Below are 19430 nucleotides of genomic sequence, written 5' to 3' on the forward strand. Positions count from 1 at the left end.
TCTACGTTTTTATTTCTTCACAATGAAGAACAAAAGTGAATTTTGAGTGAATTGTGTGAACTGTGACTGTAAATTTTTATTTTTTTATATACATAAACTAGGCATATTATGTGTAATGTCACTGAATATAGGACCACGTAATTAAATGCATAGCTTCTAGATTATAGCTAAGACTGCCACTACATACACATAGTAGTTGTCTTCTAATACACACAAAAGACCAGAATATTCTACATGTCGTAGCTTGGTTTCATTTGTTTTAGTTACTGGTAGTAAGTTTGTTCAGGCTATAGCGTCTCTGTAAAGAACACTGGATTTGATCCAGGTTCACATGCCAGCTGCCTGTGGCTTATGGTGGGCAGATAACTTACCCTATTTGGGCATTTATGCCACATCTGTCAAATGAGAAGGTTGAACTAAATAATCTCTAATGTCCTTTCTAATTACATTAATTTTATTCTAAACAGGTTTATAGTTAAAAGGAGGTTTGACTTTGCTTATAGGGTGCTTCCCAAATATGTTGTACCTCTTAGGATTAAGCTTGTTAGGAGTCGTATTCATTGGTTCATATATTATTAAAAAGAAGAACTAATGTTGAAGTAAAAGCTACATGGAAAATTTAAATGTGCAAACTTAAAGAGAAATCTCATTAAGTTATTTAGTATCATTTAGTATCATTGGATATACTCCATATTTTTCCTAATTTGAATATAATTTTCAATTAAAACTATTAGAAAAGATGTAAAACTCTCAAATAACTATATTTTCAGTGTAAATTATATGTGAACAAGTAGTAAGACTGAATATATATGCAAAGATCTGTCTTTTTGCAGATAACTGTGCTACTTTGATTAGAACCTTTTGGCTAAAACAAGAACATATTCATATTGTCTTTAATGTCATTAAAATAAATTCTTAAAGCTCAAATGTCTTTCGAATAGTATTGGGTTCATTATTCCCTAGACCATAAATTGGAGGTGAGTTAGCACTTGCATTATTATCAGGTGATTTTAAAGAATAGCAACTTTTTGGTTGGTTTTTGTAGTACTCCTGATTGAGTCACTAAATTTGGAAAGGTTGGACCTACCAGTTCTGGAGAGACACTGCTGTATATGGATGTTTTCATTACCAGCCAGTTGTAAGTTTCTTTTGCTGGAGATACCTAAGAATACCTTTGTTCATTCAGATATTTATCATTCACCTGCTATATAGTAGACACTGTGCTATTTGGTGGTTTTTATTTTTCTGCTGTCAAGGAGCTTATAGTTATGTGAGGGATAAACAGGACATTACAATTCACAGAATTTGGCACTCCTTAAGATAGAGGAAGCAGCATGTAGAAAGGCTCTAATTCTGTAGTATAAAGTGCAAGGTTGATAAAGTACAAGAAATGAAGATCAAGAAATGAAGATGAAGTAGAAGGGCCAGACTATAATGGACCTTGTAAACAGTGTTAGAGAGTTCAGCCTTTATCCTGAGGACTACTGAGAAGTCACAACGGGTTTTAAGCAGTAAAACCATAATCAGATTTGTGCTTTAGGAAGATCTCTCGGGGGTGCCCGAGTGGCTCAGTCAGTTAAGCATCCAACTCTTGATTTCATCTCAGGTCATGATCTCGGGGTCATGAGATCGAGCCCTGGGATGGGCTCTGGCTGAGCATGGAGACTGCTTAAGATTCTCTCTCAGCCCCCTCTGTCCCACTCATGCTCTCTTTCTCTCTAAAAAAAAGAAAGAAAGAAAAGGAAGGGAGGGAGGAAGCAAAGAAGGAAAGAAGGAAGAAAGGAAGGAAGGAAGGAGAGAGAGGGAAGGCGGGAGGGAAGATGATAGATAGATACATAGATAGATAGATAGATAGATAGATAGATAGATAGATGGATAGATAGATCGGGTCGATCTCCCTGGCTAATGTGTGGAGAATGGATTGGAGACTAGTGGCTGGGAGACCAGCTAGGGGATTGTTGCAGTTATCTTGGTAAGAGAGATTGCTGACCTGAGTGGGAGTTACTGCCGTGGAATTTGATTTAAGAGATGTTTAGGAGGAGAGAACAACAGGAGTTGGTGATTATTTGCATGTGAGTGATGATGAGGATAGAGGGGTCAAGTATGATAGCCAAGTTTCAGCCTTAAAGATGGTAGCATTCATTAAGATAGGAACCACAGGAAGAGCAGATTTAGAAGGAAAGGATAATTTCACTGTTAGATCTACTGAGTATGTCCCAAATGTCACAGCCAAATGGAAGTGTCCAAGTGGTAGTTAGATATATGGATTTGGACTTCAGGAGAGTTAGCCTGGAGTTGTAGATTTGGGAGATAATAGTACTTGCAAGGTGACTGAAGTCATGAGATTAGATGAGATCATCCAAGGACAGTATGTGTGGTAAGAAGAGAAGACATGGGATAGAACCCTAAGGCATAGCAGTAATTTTAAGAGATAGCTAGAGGAAGAGATACAGAGAAGCTAGAGAAATAAGAGGAAAATCCGTTTGCGACATGGATGCCAAAGAAGGAGAGATCATTTAAGAAGCAGGAGGGAGCTAACTCTGTCAGATACTTTAGATAAATCAGCTAACAAGAGAGCTGGAGAAGTCCATTGGATTTAACCTCTACAAGGTCATTAGACATGGTGAGTGAGGGTACTTGCACTGGTTTAACTAGGTTGCAACAAATGTGAAGATAGAAGTATAGATTAGAATTCATTAAGTATAAATAGGGGCTTTTGGTAAAAATCTTGGAGAGAATTTACCTTTTAGAGACTGAGAATTTGCTAATAGATGTTGGCTGATAAAAGCAGTTTAGCCAAAAGGCACTTTACTGCACTGCTGTAAGGTACTGTAGGAGTGGGGCGCCTGGGTGGTTCAGTCGTTAAGCGTCTGCCTTAGGCTCAGGTTATGATCCCAGGGTCCTGGGATCGAGCCCTACATCGGGCTCCCTGCTCCATGGGAAACCTGCTTCTCCCTCTCCCACTCCTCCTGCTTGTGTTCCCTCTCTCACTGTGTCTCTCTCTGTCAAATAAATAAAATCTTAAAAAAAAAAAGGTACTGTAGGAGTTAACGGAATAAAATGGATATCTTGTTGAATTGGTGTCAAGCCTTCACCGAAGGGGAGTGAGGGGAATCTTTAGAATTAATTGATGATACTAAGCTAGGAAGATGGCCCATAACTTTCATGGCCAACCTAACTCTTGTATTATGAATGCAAGTCAACAGACAGCTAGGCATCTTTTGCAGGAATCTTATCTTCAGAACATACAATGGTATTGATATATGCTTTCTCTGCTTCTTAGAAGTTTGATTATATGATATAAGAGACAGGTCAATTGTCACTTTATTTTCTTCAGAAGTATTTTGGTTTGGGGCGCCTGGGTGGCTCAGTCGGTTAAGTGTCTGCGTTCAGCTCAGGTCATGATCCAGGTCCTGGGATCAAGTCCCACGTCGGGCTCCCTGCTCAGCGAGTCTGCTTCTCTCTCTTCCTCTCCCTTTGCCCTTCCGTCCCACTCGTTCTCTCTCTCTCTCAAATAAGTAAATAAAATCTTAGAAAAAAGAGAAATATTTTGGTTTTCTTTAAAATCCTAAGCATAACAGAGAAATGTAATAGTAGACTTTGAGATGCTGTTATTTCCTATTCAAATGTATAAGCAATTTAATTTTTATATTTTTAGGTGATTAGAATATCTTTTTCTAAAATTTCAAAAGCAATATTAACTTTGTTTTTCTTTCTACAGCAATCTTTCCCAAAGAAATTTCCCATGTCTCAGTCAGTGCCTCATATTTACATTCAAGTTAAAGAATTTATTTATGCTAGCCTTAAATTTTCAGAGTCACTTCACCGGAGGTAAGTTTACTAACAAGAAATATATCTTTATCATAGCTATTTTTATGAAACATTAACACTTGATTTTCAGGCCATGATTCTTTAATGGATTATTATCTCATTGGAAAGGCTTACATATTTTAGCAACATTGAGGTTAAGTTGCTGTAAATTTGATGTTATATATTTTTTTTACTTTCTATAATGTACATCTTCAAACTTACATAAAAATAGATTGGAAACTCCTGTGTTCAATAATAAACGTTTTGCCATATTTTCTTAATTATTTTTGCTGAAGTATTTTATTTTTTAAAAAGATTTTATTTATTTGAGAGAGAAAAAGAGAGAGAGAGAGCGCACACGTACCCAAGGGGTGGCCGGGGGGAATCTCAAGCAGACTCTGTATTCAGCGTGGAGCCCCACATGGGGCCCATCTCATGACCCTAAGATCATGACCTGAGCTGAAATCAAGAGTTGCACGTAACCGACTGAGCCATCCAGGCACCCCTTCGCTAAGTATTTGAAAAAGCAGATTCCAGAAATAATGACATATTACCCCTAGAAACAGTATATGTTTCTCAAAAAATAAAGGCATTTCATTATTTAACCATCACACTTAACAAAATTAATACTATTCCATAATATCAATTCCCTAGTGCATATCACTGTTTTCTTGATTGTCCCCAAGATGTCTTTTTACCATTGGTATGTTTGTTTGCTAATAAGAGTTTGCTGCTGTTACTCTTTTTAGAATTTTTTTATTAAGTTTTTAATTTTAATTCCAGTATAGTTAATATACGGTGTTATATTAGTTTCAGGCTTTCAGTGTAGTGATTCAGCAGTTCTATACATTACTCAGTGCTCATTATAAGTGTACTCTTTAATCCCCTTCACCTATTTCACCCATCCCCCCTTTGATAACCATCAGTTTGTTCTCTTTTTTTCCTTTGCTTGTTTGTTTTGTTTCTTAAATCCCACATATGAGTGAAATCATATGGTATTTGTCTGTCTTTGACTGACTTATTTCACTTAGCATTAAACTCTTTAGCTCCATCCATGTTGTTGCAAATGGCAAGATTTCATTCTTTTTTATTGCTGAATAATATTATATGTATGTGTGTGTGTGTGTTTGTATATATATATAGCACTTCTTCTTTATCCATTTATCTATCACGGACACTTGGGCTGCTGTAGTTGGTATATTTGAATCAGGGTCCAAATTCATACGATGGTTGTAAGAATTAAATGAGGTAATGCAGGTGTATAAAGCACTCAGTATAGTAGTGCTTGGCCTATGGTAAGCACATAGTTACTTCAGAGAGGATGGGATACTACAATATTAGATGTGAGACTGGAGCTTGGAGTGTTTATATTTTATTTTGTAAGCATCAGGGAATTGTTGAAGAGTTTTTAAGTAAGGGATGACATTATTAGAGTTACATTCTAGAAAGTTTACTCTGACCTCCATGTAGATGATGGATTGGAGGGGGATAGAAAAAAATAGTCATGTTGAACTGGTGAAGACAGTGGTTCAAGAAGGGAGATGAAGAAAGACTGAAATAGGATCAGTGGTGATGAAGAGGCAGGAACATAAACAAGAAGTATTTAAGAGCCTGATATTACCCTGTACTTGTGAATAATTAGAAGATGAAGTTAAGGGAAGTTAACAATTTGCCCTACCTTTGGGTGGACTTGAATTTGTTTATATACTCTCAAATAGATTCTGGTTATAGTTAGTCATCTTTGAAAACAGTGAAGCATGCATTCATCTGTTCTAAACATATGCATGTGAAAGGGAGAAACAAGAAGTATCTTTTTAACAGTCATCCTACAACTTGGCCTAAATGTTAATATTTGAGAGTTATTTTTGAAGCTGCAGTCTTGACTCTATAATATTGGTTTCCCTCATCTTTTACTTTAAATGTAGATTACTTTAACATTTTTAAAATTGGTAGTGTATACAATTTGCATGTCCTAACACGTACTTTTTATTACCTAATCTAAATGTTGATTATTGAAAAATAGGACTGATACCTAATTAAGATATTGTTAAACTGTAGAAAGTATAGAAACCTAGCAGTTTGGAATTAACTTTTGTTTTATTTACAGAGGAGAGACATTGGGTATCCAATTGTTACCTGATATTTTTATTGCATTTAGAACACCAAAGATGAAAGTCATTAGTCATAATATTAAGTATAATTTCCCTAAAGCCTCCCTAATGTCTTACTAGAACTCGAATTGGCACCTCAGTTCTGACTTGGTATGTGAACTCCTAGCCTTCTAGGAAGTCAGTGCTGTGGACTAATGCTACAGCAGAAAAGACTGTCAGTTTTTTTCCTCTGTCTTTGACACAAATATTTGTCACTTTTGTTAGTGCAATATCTAGTCATTCTAATGAACTGTCTATGATCATAAGTTACTCATTCAACAAGGCTTTTTATGTTTATGTTTTTTAAAATTATGCTTTACTAAATACATTGGCTATTTTCATTTTGTTAATAAGAGAATTGACAGTTCAGACTACAGAGACAGCACAGCATAGTTAATTTAAAAATAGGTAAATCTAAATTTATTCTAGATCATCAAGTTTCTGACATACATTTTTATTTTAAAAATTTGTATCTGTGAGCTGAAATTGAGCTATTAGAGTTCCTTTGTTTTTTTATTTGTCCTTAAAAAGTTATGGAAAAAAATCACTTTCTGGATTTAAAGCTCTTTTATTATGTTTAAACATATTTGGAGTTTGATTTTTAGAACCAGAAGATGCTTCAGAGCTTTTTAGTACAAATGTTCGGGTTTCTTTTTATATATGAATAAAAGTAGGGCTGGAGAATGAAATGACTTCATGAAGAGACTTCAAAGTCTCAACTATTTGGTCACAGAGGAAGCATCTGGATCTAATATGATCTATAAGAAATTTTCATTTTGCATAAGAGACTAAGCTATAAAATATTTTAAGAGGTTTATTATCATTAAGATTTAATTATGAAATGTTTTTTAAAATGTAGGAAGAGTACAGGTTATATGTAGGCTCAAAGGACAAGGAGTTAAGGAAAAAAATTGCTCAGTTGGGATAAAAACCTGATGGGGGAAATACTAGTCATTGTCAGGTAAATCTTGTTAGCACAAATAGGACATAGGTGCTGATAGTTTTCTTTATTTGCTTTTACTTATGCAAGAAAAAAGTATGCATTGACTCAGCATTCAAGAAAATTCAGGGAAATTAAACAGAAGGTATTATCTGTACTGGATAAGTTTTCATCTGAGAAGTATGCTATTCAGGGTGTCTTTAAGCATAATTTGAGTGTGTCAGAAAAGAAACCATAGGAGTAGGCAACCACCTCTCTTTTTAACAGGGTGAGTACACTGATTGTTCCAGGACACTGTTGATAGATTAGAATTTTCTGTCTCAGAATTTGATGTCAAGTAACCCTAAAACCCTACTGGTATGTCTGGTAGGTCTTGATTTTAGTTGTAAAGAATCAGAGAAATATTCTTTTAGGTATGTCAGAGTTAGGGTTAGCAGATACTGAAAAAAGTGCCTGCATTAAAATGGACAGCATTGGAGTAGTAGTGAGAAGTACCTGTGTTTTGTCAAATCTTGCTCTATTTGCAATTAAAAAATAAATATAAACTAGTAAATATCTGTGCTTCATAGATTATTAAGAGTAATGGTTTTTTAAAATTTTTTATTGTTATGTTAATCACCATACATTACATCATTAGTTTTTGATGTAGAGGAGTAATGTTTTTAATAAAGGAGAAAGGATGCTAAAATTTTAGTCTCTGTAGCAGCTGGAGTAATTCCACCCCGAGCCCCTAGGTACATTTGGCAATGTCTTTGGGCTGTCACAACTTAGGGGGAAGGGTGCTACTTGCATCTAGTGGGTAGAGGCCAGGAACGCTGCTAAACATCTTCAAAGCACAGGAGAGCCTCACAACAAAGAGTTATCTTGTCTGAAATGTTAATAGTGCTAAGACTGAGAAAACTTAGTCTAAGAACAGCTTAATCGTTTTGTAATGAAGCTATATATATTAATATATATATGAAGAAGTTGTTGTTTACTTAAATCGAAGTCCTCGTGGTTAGGAGAAGATAAAAAGTTTGTTAGTGCTAGCCTAGGCAATCTTTAGGATGTTAAGAAATATCATAGAGTTTTCTTTGCACCAAATTAAAACTAGTGTAAGGTAATTATGTTTGTTTCTTTGAATCTTTTAAAAAAAAATCTCAGTGGACATGGATAATTTAGTTATATTAAAGTTAAATCTAGTAATTAATCATATCTAGAAAGAGCTCACATTAATTTGCATTTAAAAAGAATTTTAGCTATAGTTGTATTTGAAGTGTCTTTGGAAGTGTCCCATAGTGGAGTCATAATTTAAGAATAATTTTATTTCCTTATACTAAGTACCCCATGGCTTTACTCTAATGGTGAATGGAATACATTTAAATTATGCCATAAATGAACATTCTACTTTGTTGAAAATGTCGCTTTTGTGACAGAATTGTATTTGGGGATTTAATAAATCTGGGTAATTTATTTAAAGATATAAAAGAATGAGGTCGGGCAAATTATTTTAGTACACTGTGTTAAATCATTTAGGAAGCTAACTGTACCTTTGTGGAAAGTGAAATAATAATCAACCTTTATTTTTAGCTCAACAGAAATAGATGATATGCTTAGAAAATCTACAAATCTGCTGCTGACCAGAACTTTGAGTAGCTGTTTACTGAACCTTATTAGAAAACCTCATATAGGTTTGACAGAGGTAGGTTAAAAAAAATACTTAATAGCTAAATCTTTCATTATATGAAAAAAACTGTATGAATTAAGTTATTGCTAAACATCATCCTGTAAAACTAGCTTTCTGTTTTATTTTTTTAATTTATTTTTATTTTTTAAAAGATTTTATTTATTTGAGAGAGAGAGAGTGAGAGAGAGAGTGCACGAGAGGGGGTAGGGTCAGAGGGAGAGCCACTCCCCACCGAGCAGGGAGCTCGATGTGGGACTTGATCCCAGGACTCCAGGATCATGACCTGAGCTGAAGGCAGTCGCTTAACCAACTGAGCCATCCAGGCACCCCGTAATTTATTTTATTTTTAAAGATTTATTTATTTATTTTAGAGAGAGAGAGGGTTCAGGCGTGTTGGGGGAGGGGCCGAAGTAGAGGAAGACGGAGAGAGAATCTCCAGCAGACTCCCTGCTGAACAGAGAGCTCCACCCGGGGGCTTGATCTCACAACCCTGAGATCATGACCTGAGCCGAAATCAAGAGTCAGATTCTTAACCAACTGAGCCACCCAGGTGCCCCATCTGTTTTAAATTTATTAGTAGAAGTGGATTTATTTTGTCAGGGTAAATTCAAGCCATGTGAGGGGCAAGGGTTTACATGGAGAATAGTCGGTAGTTGAAGATGTTAGAGCATATATGTAGATTTATGATTGCCAGATTTTATATGAAAAGTGAAAATACTCATTTTTTTACTTGGTAAATGTATAAAATTTGGAAAAGTACTTTTAAGAGTTATTCTAAGTTAATTGGCAGTTAGATTCTTGATTTTTCTTTTAAAGGACAGCATTCATAGTATTTGCAGCAGGCTTTTGAAATCAGATAATCCCTTGTATCCTATAAAGCTATAATTATGCAGAAATGGTACAGTTGCTGAAAGTAATAATTCACTTTCAAAAATGAAATGATTTTGTGTACATGTAACCTGCATTTTAACAGATATATTTTGTATTTTCTAGCTAGTGCAGATCATCATAAACACAACACACTTGGAACAAGCTTGCAAATACCTTGAGGACTTTATAACTAACATTACAAACATTTCTCAAGAGACTGTTCATACCACAAGACTTTATGGACTTTCTACTTTTAAGGTATGTAAAAATCTGACCAAAAAGTTTTATTTCCATTACTGTAAGCAAACTTTTAAAAATTAAAGACAACTTTTATCATACATTTGATTCCATTATATTCTGAGCAGCTGAAAATTAGAGATAATCATTGTCAACAAGCAGATAAATGTCAGTTTCCTTTTGGCATTTTAAACATCTTCACTAAAATGGAGAAAAATATATTGATTTTCTACAGCTATATTACACTTTGTTCATGTTTTGAAGACTTACAGTATTGCTAAGTCAGCCTAACTGGATTTCCATTAATGTCTCACAGTTCCATAATTAATTCTATATGTAATGTGTATACATGTGTGTGTTTGGAAATTAAAAATGTAAGATGAAATAGATAAGTGTAAGACTAGCTTTATATCCTTTATTAACTCTGATCTGAAGAAAAATAAATATTACCTTATTGTATGTTACTGAAGTCCTGCTTTATTCTGAATGGAAAGATTTCTGTTTACATAATACTGTGTGATATCCCAAAAGATTAATTAATGGTTGTTTTAAGGAGAATGGAAGATTAAATAATTTCATTAATTTGTTTTATAAACTGTTTTATAATTTTATTGATTTGGGATCATGTAGATGAGACCCTCGCATAGTCTAGTAATATAAATCCCTTTTCATTGAGTAGTTTATTAAATTAATATAAACCACTTACTGATCTCTTATCTTTAAAATAGGCTGGCTAGTTTAATTTTTTTTAAAGATTTTATTTATTTGATAGAGAAAGCCTGAGCAGGGGGGGAGGGGCAGAGGAGAAGCAGGCTTCCCAACGAGCAGGGAACCTGAGCAGGGAGCCGAATGTGGGGCTCAGTCCCAGGACCCTGAGATCATGACCTGAGCTGAAGGCAGTTGCTAATCGACTGAGCCACCCAGGTGCCCCTAGGCTGGCTAGTTTAACCTCATAGCCCTTTCTAAGTTTTTTATTAAAGAGTTATCATGTTTTTACTCTTGATATACTATAAATTACCTACCTTGTCTCCTATAATTATAGTACAATCATTTACATTTAAAAAATTAAGTATACTTGTATTTAGAAATAACTAATGTTAACAGTAACCACACTTCGAAAGTGTGAAGTCCAGAAATGACTCTTAGCCCCTAAAATTATCTGGCTGGTCCCCAAATCTTATGTTTTTCTGGTGATTCTTGAGCTCATATAGTCATCCTAATACATAAGGCACAAATGCGGATGATATCTGAGTGAGCAGATAAAGTTTATTATTAAAACTGAGACAGAAACTTGACAAAGCAGGCATTCGTTTATTCAGATAGTATAGTATAGTAATTAAGGGCAATATACTCTGGAGTTAGACTATTATGTGACTTTGGGCACATTCTTCAACTGTAATGTTTCCCAGGTTTTTTTCTATAAAATTTGAGTAGTAATGTATAACCTACGTCATACAATTATTATGAAGTTTAAAGGGGATACTTAGCATAGTTGTTGTACATCATCTATGCTCTGAGTGCTCTATTAGGTGCTGAGAATATAAAAATATATATCCCTGCCCTCGAGAAGCTCATAGGAGAAAAAACTGTAAAAAGACACTTGACAGTATGGTGTGATAAGTACTATAACATGGGAGGAAAGTCCACAAGTTTTTGTACACTTTTCTAATCCAATGACAAATTCTTTTCTTTTATATTAGAATTTACACAATCTTTCTTCTTTTTCATTATTTTCTGTCCATAATTATGTCCATGTGTTACTCATATACTGTCAAGAAGAGATTTACTAAAGACTGGAGTTGTAAGCATATTTAACTGTTAACATTAAATTTAACAAACTTACTCTGTACTCTCATTAAAACATGAATTGCCTTGACATCTGGTATATCTAGGGATTTTCAAGCAAATTTTCTTTTCATTTATAAGTCAAAGAACCAAGACACTGGAACATGATGTTTTTAGATTAAGGGATCTTGGAACTATACTTTCCCAAATCTGCCTGTTTGGAGGGAATGTTTAGTAATGTTAGCTCTGGTTCATCATTCCAGTGGTCCCTTAAGTTATAGATATTTAGTTGAAACTACAGTTGCTATAGAATACCCCTTGGGTTTTCTTGGAAATCAGGAAATCAAGTGCAGCCTGTACAAATAGTAGAGCATCCTTGTTTTTTGTTGTTTGTTTTGTTTTCACACAGAACTCAGGAAACCCTTTCTGTTTTATGATACAAGAACAAGAACTGTGCTCATTTCTACCTTTTGTCTGTTTCAAGAGGAATTTGTCTTAAACTGTGATATAAGGAAGCAATTCAACAGCGAGAATTATTAAATCAATATTGAAGTGAATTATTGAGTGAGATTGGGGGGATTTTCCATTCCTAGGGAATAGTCAGTCTATTACCTCTTTCACAGAGCTGATTAAAGTACAGTCTTGATTACCGACTTTAGCATGGATTGCTTATTTAACCTCCTAGCCTAATTCTTTTCAGTCCAGTGACCCTAGCAAACATATTCCTATTTAGTTGCCCAATGATTATGGAAATACGCATTTAACAGTTCTTTTAACCACACCTCCATTTGTTTCCCCTCCAAGAGCACAGATGCACACACAAAGTGCTTGATTTTTACCACATTTGCTTACTTTATGAAATATCATATAAACTCTCTTGTTAGCAGGCCTTTCATTTTGCTAAATCTGTGAGTGATACAAAAGAGGTTAAGTAACTAGTTCTACCCTCAAGCAGTACCTCAGCTTTTTGAAATTAACCTGGAACCACACTGAGAGCTACTTTAAGACTTCTGACTGAAAAGATTTGCATCAGAATGGAGGGGAAAAATGGGAATACCATTACCTTTTTAATCTGTAAAGTAGAGAAATGGCCTAGTTCTTTTTCTTTGGCATCAGAGCTCTTTAACTTTGCTCCAGGGAGTTTTTCCAACCTGCCACTCTAAAGAGGCCTGGCAGTGATTCCAACTGTAAGTGCCTAGATGGAATATGCTTCTCATTCTTTTTCTAATTTGCCTTTTAAAGTCTGTTGATGACTGTGTAGCAAAGTTTTTTTTAGAATTATGGTTAAAGTGACCGTGGTAAGTGGTTTTTGATCAAGAGCTTGAAATTCTCATCCTATAGAGCAAGGACATGGGACATGGACTTATACAAAATCTAAATTAAGTGTAACATGTATATATAAGCATGCACAATTTATAAATGCAAAAATTATAAATCTGTACAGCTCAATTAATTATTAAGAGGTAAATACAGACTTTTAGTTTCCATTCTGGTATGCAAAGAGCTTGGAAGTTGTCACTCTGTCCTGACAAATAAAAAACTGAGAAAACTGAAAAAATTAACAGCCTTTCTTTGATCTATCAGAGAAGTGAGATCACAGGGCAAACTGCTCGCCCCCAAATTGGAGAGAGACAGACTGAAAAATACAGAGAACCACAACTTAATGGAACAGAAACTTCTGCAGGAATCAGTATTGGAAAACCTGAACTGTAGTTGACAAATTGCTGGAGGCTCAGTGTGGACAAGTTAGGGAGTTAAAACTCAAGGGGGATCCAATCTAGGTGGGGCTCACACTTTTGTGAGTTGTCCGTCCTGGAGCTCTACCAGCTTCTTCCAGTGAAGACTGAGGAATAATCTTCTTGTGCTTCCAGTAGTGGGGAAGGAAAAGGAACCATTTTGAAATACACCAGAGCATTCTGTTCTTCAAGTAGTCTATTCTTCTTAACAAGACCTATCCTCAAAAGAAACTATGTACCAGTGCCTGAACTCTTGGGGTTTCATCAGAGCCTAACCAGATTGGGGGAAGGGAAATACGCAACTCCAGCTGCTATGGCCATCCTGTTCCACCAAAGGGGTGGAAATGAGAAGCACTTGTGAAGTTTATAGCCAAGGGGCAAAGCTTACTTAAAGACTGTGACCCAGTCAACTATACTTAAATAATAAAAATTTAAAAAACAAAACAAAACAAAAAACCTGTGACCTTAATCATGACTCTAGAGCACTTCCTCTCCCCTTACACCTTACCACCACATTACTAAAGTCTTATTTACTGCAGTTCCTTTCACCTAGTACATCATGTCTGGCTGTTAAGAAAAATTTCGTGGAAGACTAAAAGGCAAAAAACACAGTTTGAAGAGTTAGAGTAAGTATTGGAACCAGATTCAGATATGTCAGGGATATTAGAATTATCAGATGGGGAATTTTTAAAAAATTATGATTAATATGCTAAGGACATAATGGATAATGTAGACAATATGAGAGAACAGGTGGGTAATGTAAGCAGAGAGATGGAAAGTCTAAGAAAGAATCAAAAGGCTAGAGATCAAAAGCAATATAACAGAAATGAAGAATGCCTTTGATGCACTCATTAGTATAGTAGACACAGCTGAGGAAAGAGTCTCTGAGCTTGGGGATATGTCAATAGAAACTTCCAAAACAGGCAAAGAGAAAAAAATTCTAAAAAAAAATGGAACAGAATATCCAAGAATTGTGGGACAACTACAAAAGGTAAACATATACAGGATGGGAATATGTTTAGGAGAAAAAAGAAAGGGACAGAAGCAATATTTGATGCAGTATTGACTGAGAATTTCCCCAAATTAATGTCAGACACTACTAAACCATGGATCCAGAAAGCTTAGAAAACAGCAAGCAGGATAGATACAAAATAATTACACCTAGGCATATCATATTCAAACTGCACAAAATTAAAGATAATCCTGAAAGAATCCAGAAGGAAAAACACCTTACTTAGAGTTAACAAAAATAAGAATTATATCTGACTTCTCTTTGTAAAACATGCAAGCAAGAAGAGAATGGAGTGAAATATTTAAACTATTGAGAGAAAAACACCCACCAACCTAGAATTTTATATCCTGTGAAATTATCCTTCAAAAGTGAAGGAGAAAGACTCTCTCAGACAAACAAAAATTAAGGACATTAGTGGTTAGTAGACCTGCCTTGTAAGAAGTGTTAAAATAACTTCTTCAGAGATAAAGAAAATGATCTAGGTCAGGAGCTCAGGTCTACATAAAGAAAGGCAGAGCATCAGAGAAAGTGTAAATGAAGGTAAAATGAAAACTTTTATTTTGTTTATTCTTAATTGCTCTCATAGGTAACAGTTTGTTCAAAATGATAATAATGTATTCAATTATGTATGCTTTATGTGTATGCTTATGTATGTTTATGTATAAGAGAAATGAATGACAGCAATAATACAAGGGGAGGGAGGAATTGGGATTATATTGTTATTATACTCTTACTACCCATGAAATGGTATAGTGTTATTTGAAAGTGGACTTCACGTAATTATAAATGTATATTGGAAACTCTAGGGCAACCACTAAAAAGTTAAAAAAAAAGCATAACTGATATGCTAAGAAAGGAAATAAAATGGAATCATGCAAATATTCAGTATCACAAAAGGCAGAAAAAGAGTGAAACACAAAAGTAGGAACAAAGAACAAGTGCAACAAATAGAAAACAGTAACAAATATGGTAAATACTAATCCAGCTATATCAGTAATCACTTTAAACATCAATAGCCTAACAATACTAATTGAAAGAGATTATCAGGATGGATCAATAAAACAAGACCCAACTATATGTTGTTTACAAAACCCACTTTAAATATGAAGATACATGTAGATTAAAACTAAACAGATAGAGAAAGATAGACTGTGTTAACACTAATCAAAAAAATGGGTGGTTGGTTATATTAATACAGAGCAGACTTCAGAGCAAAGAAAGTTATCAGGGATAAAGAGAGGCATTATATAATGATAAAGGGGTCAGTTCTCCAAAAGACACAAGAATCCATGGTGTACATATGTCTGGCAACGGAGGGTCAAAATATGTGAGGCAAAAACTGATAGAACATCAAGGAGAAGTGAGTAAGTCCATTGTTATAGTTGGAGAATTCAACACTCCTCTGTCAGAAATGGACAGATCCAGCAAACAGAAAATCACTAAGGACATAGTTGAACTCAATAACACCATGGATTACCTGGATATAATTAACATCTATAGACTGCTTCATTTAACAACAGCAGAATATACATTTTTCTCAAGCTCAAATGGAACATTCACCAAGACAGCCATGTTCTAAACATATCTTAAAAAATTTGGAAGAATAGAAATCTGATATAGTATCTGCTCTCAGACCACAGTAGAATTAAATAAGAAATCAATAACAGAAAGCTAAGCTGGAAAATCCCTAAATACTTGAAGATTAAACAGCACACTTCTAAATAACATGTGGGTCAAGGAAGAAAGGGAGAGTAAAGGATTATTAACAATCCTGTGCCCACAGATTTGATAACCTAGATGAAATGAACCAGTTTCTTGGAAGACAAAATCTGCTAAAACTCACACAAGAAGAAATAGACAATCTGAATAGGTCTGTATTTATTAAAGAAATTCAATCAATGATTAATAACCTTCCAAAACAGAGCACCAGGCCCAGATGGGTTTAGTGATGAATTCTACCAAACATTTAAGGAAAAAATTATACCAGTTCTCTACAATCTCTTTCACATAAGAGCAGAGGGAATACTTCCAAATTCATTCTATGAGGCCAGCATTACCCTAATACCAAAACCAAACAGAGACATTACAAGAAAAGTAAACTACAGACTAATATCTCTCATGAACATAGATGCAAAAGTCCTCAACAAAATATTATCAAATTGAATCCAACAACTTATAAAAGGAATTCTACATCATGACCAAGTGAGATTTATCCCATATATGCAAAGCTAGTTCAGCATTTAAAAATCAGTTAATATATGAATAAATCACAGGGACAAAACGTACAGCATAGGGAATATAGCCAATGGTATAATAGCATTGCATGGTGACAGATGGTAGCCATACTTGTGGTGAACATAGCATAATGTATAAACTTATTGAATCACTATGTTATATACCTGAAACTAATGTAATATTGTGTGTCAACTATACTTCAATTAAAAAATTGTTTAAAACCAGTTAATATGGGGTGCCTGGGTGGCTCAGTTGGTTAAGCATCTGCCTTTGGCTCAGTTCATGATCTCAGGGTCCTGGGATCAAGCCCTGCATTGGGCTCTCTGCTCAGCAGAGAGCCTGCTTCTCCCTCTTTCTCTGCCCCTCCCCCTACTCATGCTTGTGCTCGCTCTCTTGCTCTCTATCTCAAATAAATAACTTTAAAAAATAAATAAAACCAGTTAACATATTCCATCACATCAACAAACTAAAGAAAATAACATGATCATATCAGTAGATGCAAAAAAAAGCATTTGACAAAATTCAGCACCCATTCATGAGAAAAACTCTCAGTAAACTAGGAATAGAGAGGAACTTCCTTAACTTGATAAAAAATATCTACAAAATTCCTACAGCTATCATACTTAATGGTGAGAAATTGGAAGCTTTACCACTAAGGAACAAGGCAAAAATGTTCCCTCTCACCATTCCTTTTCAGCATCATAGTGGAAGTACTACTTAGTTCAGTAAGACAAGAAAAGGAAATAAAAGATGTACTGATTGGGAAGGGAGAAATAAAACCATCTTTGTTTGCAGATGACATGATTTTCTATGTACAAAATCCAGAAGAATAAAACAAAAACTCTTCTGGAATTTAATTACCAACTATAGCAAGGTTTCTTTCTTTCTTTTTTTTTAAAGATTTTTATTTGTGAGAGAGAGAGCACAAGCAGGGCGGAGGGGTACAGGGAGAGGGAGAAGCAGGCTCCCTGCTGAGCAGGGGGGCTGATGCAGGGCTTGATTCCAGGACCCCAGGATCATAACCTGAGCCGAAGGCAGATGCTTAACGACTGAACCATCCAGGTGCCCCTATAGCAAGGTTTCAAGATACAAGGTTAATGTACAAAAGTTAATAGCTTTCCTATTGTTAACAGACTCAATATTGTCATGATGTCAGTTCTTCCCAACTTGAGCTTTATTTGTTTGTTTGTTTGTTTGTTTAGTTAGTAAGTAAACTCTACTCCCCATGTGGGGCTTGAACTCATGACCCTGAGATTAGGAGTCACATGCTCTACCAGCTGAGCCAGCCAGGTGCCCCCAACTTGAGCTTTAGATTCAGGCATTCCTCATCACAATCTCAGCAAGTTATTTTATGGATATTGAGAAACTGATATTAAAGTCTAATGGAGAGGCAAAAACCCCAGAATAGGCAACATGATAGTAAAAGAGAAGAAAAAAGTTGGAGGACTGATACTACTTGACTTTAAGATTTATTATAAAGACAGTGTGTTATTGGCCAAAAAAACAGACATATAGATCAATGGAACAGAATAGAGAGCCCAGAAATAGACCCACATAAATGTACTCAACTGATATTTGACAAAGGGGCAAGGACAATATAATAGAGCAAAGAGTCTTTTCCACAAATGGTGTTGGAACAACTGGACATTTACCTGCAAAGAAATGAATCTAGATACAGACCTTGCACCATTCACAAAAATTACCTCAAAATGGATCATAGACCTGAATGTAAAATTATAAAACTCCTAGAAGTTAACATTGGAGAAAATCTGGATGACCTTTGGTGGCAGTTACTCATGTTATGTTAATCACCATACATTACATCATTAGTTTTTGATGTAGTTTTCCATGATTCATTGTTTGCGTATAACACCCAGTGCTCCATTCAGTACGTGCTCTCTTTAATACCCATCACCAGGCTAACCCATCTCCCCACCCCTCTCCCCTCTAGAACCCTCAGTTTGTTTCTCAGAGTCCATAGTCTGTCATGGTTCGTCTCCCCCTCCAACTCCCTCCCTTCATTTTTCCCTTCCTGCTATCTTCTATTTTTTTTTTTTTTTAACATATAATGTATTATTTGTTTCAGAGGTACAGGTCTGTGATTCAACAGTCTTACACAATTCACAGTGCTCACCATAGCACATACCCTCCCCAAAGTCTATCACCCAGCCACCCCATCCCTCCCACTCCCCACCACTCCAGCAACCCTCAGTTTGTTTCCTGAGGTTAAGAATTCCTCATATCAGTGAGATCATATGATACATGTCTTTCTCTGATTGACTTATTTTGCTTAGCCTAATACCCTCTAGTTCCATCCACGTTGTTGCAAATGGCAAGATTTCATTCCTTTTGATGACTGCATAATATTCCGTGTATATATATATACCACGTCTTATTTATCCATTCATCTGTTGGTGGACATCTTGGCTCTTTCCATAGTTTGGCTATTGTGGACATTGCTGCTATAAACATTGGGGTGCATGTACCCCTTCGGATCACTACATTTGTATTCTTGGGGTAAATACCCAGTAGTGCAATTGCTGGGTCATATGGTAGCTCTATTTTCAACTTTCTGAGGAACCTCCATACTGTTTTCCAGAGTGCCTGCACCAGCTTGCATTCCCACCAACAGTGTAGTTCCTTCCTGTTTATTAACTGCATATGTGATCTCTAAATAACTGAAGTATTACTGTATGAGTAAAATAAAACTTGTATTTTTATTAGTGAAGATATAAATTCATAAACTGGCATAATTATACATTTTAAATTAGTAAGGTATAAGTAAAGCTAACCATCATCTAAACTTTTAGCAAGGTGTAGTATTTTGCTGGTGGAGGGTCTTGCCTCAGTATTCATAGCTGCTGATAGATCAGGGTGGGTGGTTGCTGAGGTTTGGGGTGTGTGGCAATTTCTTAAAATAAGAAAACAATCAAGTTTGCCACATCGGGTGACTCTTCCTTTCATGAATGATTTCTCTGTAGCATGCAAT

At 35.4% G+C, this 19430-nt stretch overlaps 1 protein-coding gene across 11 annotated transcripts in view; it reads left to right on the plus strand.

The window, feature by feature from the left end:
* The window catches only part of EXOC6 (exocyst complex component 6), a 206852-nt gene that overhangs the window by 93185 nt on the left and 94237 nt on the right, over positions 1-19430 (plus strand). For all 11 annotated transcript variants that reach the window (XM_032432559.1, XM_032432560.1, XM_032432561.1 and 8 more), the window contains 3 exons: positions 3722-3831; positions 8470-8581; positions 9560-9694. In XM_032432559.1, the coding sequence (XP_032288450.1) occupies positions 3722-3831; positions 8470-8581; positions 9560-9694 (357 nt within the window). The remainder of the gene's footprint in view (positions 1-3721; positions 3832-8469; positions 8582-9559; positions 9695-19430) is intronic.

This window comes from Phoca vitulina, unplaced genomic scaffold (genome assembly GCF_004348235.1).
Source record: "Phoca vitulina isolate PV1807 unplaced genomic scaffold, GSC_HSeal_1.0 scaffold48, whole genome shotgun sequence".
NCBI classification, from domain to species: domain Eukaryota; kingdom Metazoa; phylum Chordata; class Mammalia; order Carnivora; family Phocidae; genus Phoca; species Phoca vitulina.